The 4,315-nt window shown below is 42.4% G+C and overlaps 1 protein-coding gene across 1 annotated transcript in view; it reads left to right on the top strand.

Moving 5' to 3' along the window:
• Positions 1 to 4,018, top strand: part of LOC111237027 (transmembrane protein 26-like) — a 34,503-nt gene extending 30,485 nt beyond the window's left edge. Inside the window, exon 5 of the mRNA XM_022765975.1 lies at positions 3,925 to 4,018. Coding sequence (XP_022621696.1) covers positions 3,925 to 4,018 — 94 coding nt within the window. The remainder of the gene's footprint in view (positions 1 to 3,924) is intronic.
• The last annotated feature ends 297 nt before the right edge of the window (positions 4,019 to 4,315 follow it).

The raw sequence follows: 4,315 nt of genomic DNA, 5'->3' as shown, positions 1-4,315 counted from the left end.
TGAAGGCAGATCCTCAAACACTCCCCTGGTGCGCTTGCGCGCAATAGAGAGCAGAAACAGAGAGAGAGAGAGAGAGAGAGAGAGAGAGAGAGAGAGGGAGTGGTACAGCTACAGTGCAGACTCAGTAATGTGGCCCACCTCCCATCTACCCCTGCTCCGGCTCTGCACAAAAAATAAAAGAAAAGAGAAAAAAGAAAAACAACCAGGCCTCATATGTCACTGTCAATACTGGCCCACATGAATCTAATATGTCCAGCAATGAGAGACTTTGTTCAAACAGATTATTTGGCATTGGATAACAAGAAGTGCACATGCATACTTGTGTGTCACTGCTCGGCTGCACTGAGAACAAACCTGCACAGCACAATGCGTTCAGAAGGATAAAGAAGAAACAGCTTCTAAGCTTTACTTACAAAGTGAGTTGTTTCCTTATAGGACACGCTGTTATATACGCCCCACAGCCAACTAAAAGATTGCTTAATCCAGAACAGAATCCTTTTTGCTGATCCTTTGTTTTTGAACAAATAATTGTATTCCCTTACCTGACGCCTCAGGGGTGGAAGGAAGAGAGGAAGATGGAGAAGACGGGGAGCCACATCAATATAATTGGTGCTATAACAGGATATATATATATATATATATATATATATATATATATATATAAAATAAAATCATCAGTGTTGCTTCAGCTTTGTCCCAATCAGACTTTGATTCAGTTGCAGACACATGAGCGTAGACAGACAAAAGAAAAAAAAGAAGCCAAGAGCAGGCATTAGCATTAACATTTTCATTAATTGAATCTTGTTCTAACTTAATCAGGAACCCCACTGAACCTCAAGTTATATGAATCTCCACCCTCAAACCGAATTCAATATCTACAATGCAGTACGTAAGTATTAGGACAGTGATGCAGTATGTTTTTCATTGCTTCGGCTCAGCAGATTGAATTTTAAATTAAACAATGACTATGAGGCTCAAGCTCTGATCCTCAGCTTGAAGGGAACTCAGGATTCATCTAAAAAAGAGCTGCAACCTCTAATTCATCATGTGGATGTAAACAGCCACAAATACTTGAGGTAGAAAGTCAGTACTTATAGTCATTGTCCTCGTACTTAAAGGCTGGACTTATGTTGGTATACATCATGATATAATACAATACACAAGACTTGGGAAGGCAGGTGTTCGAGCAGAGTCTGGATATTAGCAGGAAAAACCCTTCAGGCCGCTGAAAACTCGCGTTATTGAGCTCTGAGCGCCGACATTTTATGGAATTAAAATACGCTTTTTCCCTCAGAAGATTGCATTTCTAATGTTTGTTTTTGTTTTCAAGGTACACAGGTGTATTTCCATCAATCTATTTTTCATATGTCTGTAATATGTTGAAGTGAAACTAATACTTTACACTTGGATATCATGAAACTTCCATCCATCCACTGTCTGTTCTCCCAAATTCAATTCTGAGCAGCACTACGTCTTCATCCTTTCACGCTGAACTGAGAGCAGACTGGACGCTACAGCGACTCGCTTTTGCAAAGTAGCATTAGGAGAAGGGACAGGGTGGGGCTAGCTGGTTAGCATGCTAACTTCAGTAGTAGAGAAGAAGTGATAGAAGCAAAATGGATGTCGCTGGAGACACCTCTTAGTGAGTAAAGGAACAAAGTTTGATGCCGAACTCGCCACATTTCTTCTAGACTGGTAAACAAACAGCTGTTAATCCTAACGTTAAGCTAACATTGGCTAAGTAGCGATAGCAATAACGTACAAATCGCACCTTAAAGTCAAAGAGAAATGCTGCAAAACCAAAAGGGTGTGAAGACAGAAGAGAGAAAAAAGATTGGCTGACTGCCACAAGCTTTTTTATCTCCAGTATTCAGTCCAGGTGAACTGAACCTCCCTGACCACCTGACACCGGGGGGCAGCGAGAGGCCGAGGGGTCCTGTCCAGAGAGGGTCATTACACTGTCATACATACAAGAGTATATGCTCCTCTAGTCTCAGTGTACTTGTATTTGCCTTTTTTAGCCTCCACACTGTTACGGTTACTGCCCATGATGGTGTTAATCTGTGAGGGTGGGGTTCTTGCTCCTGTATGTGCTGGAAAGTGAGTTTTAAAGCTCTCAGCTCTTATAGGGGGAATAATCCCTGAGCCACTGGGAGTGAGTGATCCACAGCCCCATCAACCCCACACAAATATATTATGGCTATTTTGTGTCAAGGGGCAGTAAAGTTCTTACTTATTGCCCCTTTTAAATGAAAATATCTATTAAAGCTTTAATGTGAAGCCAGCAGCAGAGCAATTTCAGTGTATGATCGACAGCAAATATTATCTCAGCAGCATGATCCTTTAGAGGCAATAAGGATTTCCAGCGCCAGTTCAGACAACAGGGAAGGTTTTTTTTCTCTTTGTTTTGTTTTTTTTTTGTTGAACTGAGTACATCAAAGTTTGATGAGAGATTTGTTTCTGATGCACTTCTCACAGCTCCCGGTTTTTCGCGTCGCTCCAGTGCACATGGTGGAGCTCCTTCAGGAGATGATCTAGTGTAACACTTAAAAGTCGGCCGACCGGTTTTTATAACCACATTAATCACTGCCGCTCTCGTACGCTCTCGAGCAGCCTCAGCCACTTGTGGAAAGGAAGAGCTCAGCAGGGGCTTTTCATGAATTAAGACCCAAGCAGATCGGAGGCCAGTCAATAGCACATCCCTCTGACTCGCCTGATTTCCCATCGTCACCTTGCTGTAAAGTTCTGCTTTGCAGTCCGACATGAGATTATCTCACCATTCCTTATATGAAGCGTTCAAAGTATTTCAGTTATTGCTGTTCCATTTTTCTGGAATTAGTTCGGGACAACACAATACACTGCGTCTGTCCATAGACAACTTTCTTTATCATGAATAGGTCTATACCAGTGGTTCCCAAGTTTGGTGAAAAGATGTAATTATAATACACATAGATAATGTTTTAAAACAAAATGACCTTTTATTGTTTTGTTTTTTTTCTTTTCTCTAAGGCCTATCACTGTGATCAGCCAATGATAGGAGCTTTTATGTTGTCGCCAGCCAGACCGAGTATCAAAATAGATAGCTAGTCAACAACACGAAGAGTTAAAAGGAAAGCGGCAGATGGTGGATGGACAAGTGATCTCTCCCCAAAAAACAAGAAAGAATAATTGAGCTTCCCCTCCTTTCAGTTCAGTCCTGAACGTCCGATTGTCATCATTAAAATGGAAGGCTCTCTGGGAAGGCCTTATTTGGCCTTTGTGTTGTTAGATGTGCGCCGCCAAGATTTTTCAGATTTTCAAATGGGTCATGAGTTGGAAAGAAGGTTGTGAACCGCTGGTTTATAACATGTCTGACACAGAGCGCGGCAGTGAAGAGGCCAGCTGGGATCAGCGTTGCATATTTTCGGGTCTCTGGGCTGTCAAGATTTTTCTTTCTATCATTAAATAAGTTTCTGTATCTTTGTGTCACAAATGGATTTTATGCTCGGCTGAGGTGGAACACTTGGTGTATTGATAACAACATGGAGTGGAAGTAGACTTCACAAATAAATCATAATTTCCACATGCTCCAAGAGACTTATTTTTCACTGAAGCTTCGCTCTGCTGAAGAATCTGAAAAAATGGCAGCAGGTGAAAAAAAGTAATATCTTTCATATTTGTTTTTTTCCGTTGTTGTGGTTTGATCGGTTTGAATTTTAATTACATCATCTCGTTGCGCCCTCTACTGCCGCAGTGGTTTAATGGCACCCTGTTTCTGCTGTTTTGTGTCACGCGATGACGTCAAACCGAGGGGTCAAAGTGTCAAAAAAAAAACTTGCACTCATTGCGTCGACACACATCAACTCTCCAGAAAAGCTATTTTATCACATTTATCACTCTGCAGAATCACACCCCCTGACACTGAGTACTCCCTTCTGCGTACAGCCGGCTCCGTGTGGTCACCAGCGGACGCTCATCAAAGGATGCCATGCGTTATAACTGGTGCGTCAGACGCTTCGGATTGGCTCGAAACATTTGAAGGATTGAATGACACATTTCAAGCATTTTCAGGGGGGATATGGATATTGCTTGCCATTTTCTCCCCATTCTCTGCTTCACTCACTTTTGCAGCCCCCTCACCCTGAAAGCAACCACAGACACCTAAATCCCTGCCTGCAACAACCGTGAGTGCCTCCATTTGTTACTCCCACAATGCATTAGGAGTGAAGTGAATCCCCCTGCCTGCCTTCAACAAGATTTCACCATAACCAGATAGCAGACCGAGGCACTTATTGTGCTCCGTGTGAAGTCACAACCTCAACCGCCTGATTGGCAC

This window comes from Seriola dumerili, unplaced genomic scaffold, assembly GCF_002260705.1.
Source record: "Seriola dumerili isolate Sdu_G_001 unplaced genomic scaffold, Sdu_1.0 BDQW01000801.1, whole genome shotgun sequence".
Lineage (NCBI taxonomy): Eukaryota > Metazoa > Chordata > Actinopteri > Carangiformes > Carangidae > Seriola > Seriola dumerili.
This window is presented reverse-complemented; position numbering and strand designations above follow the sequence as displayed.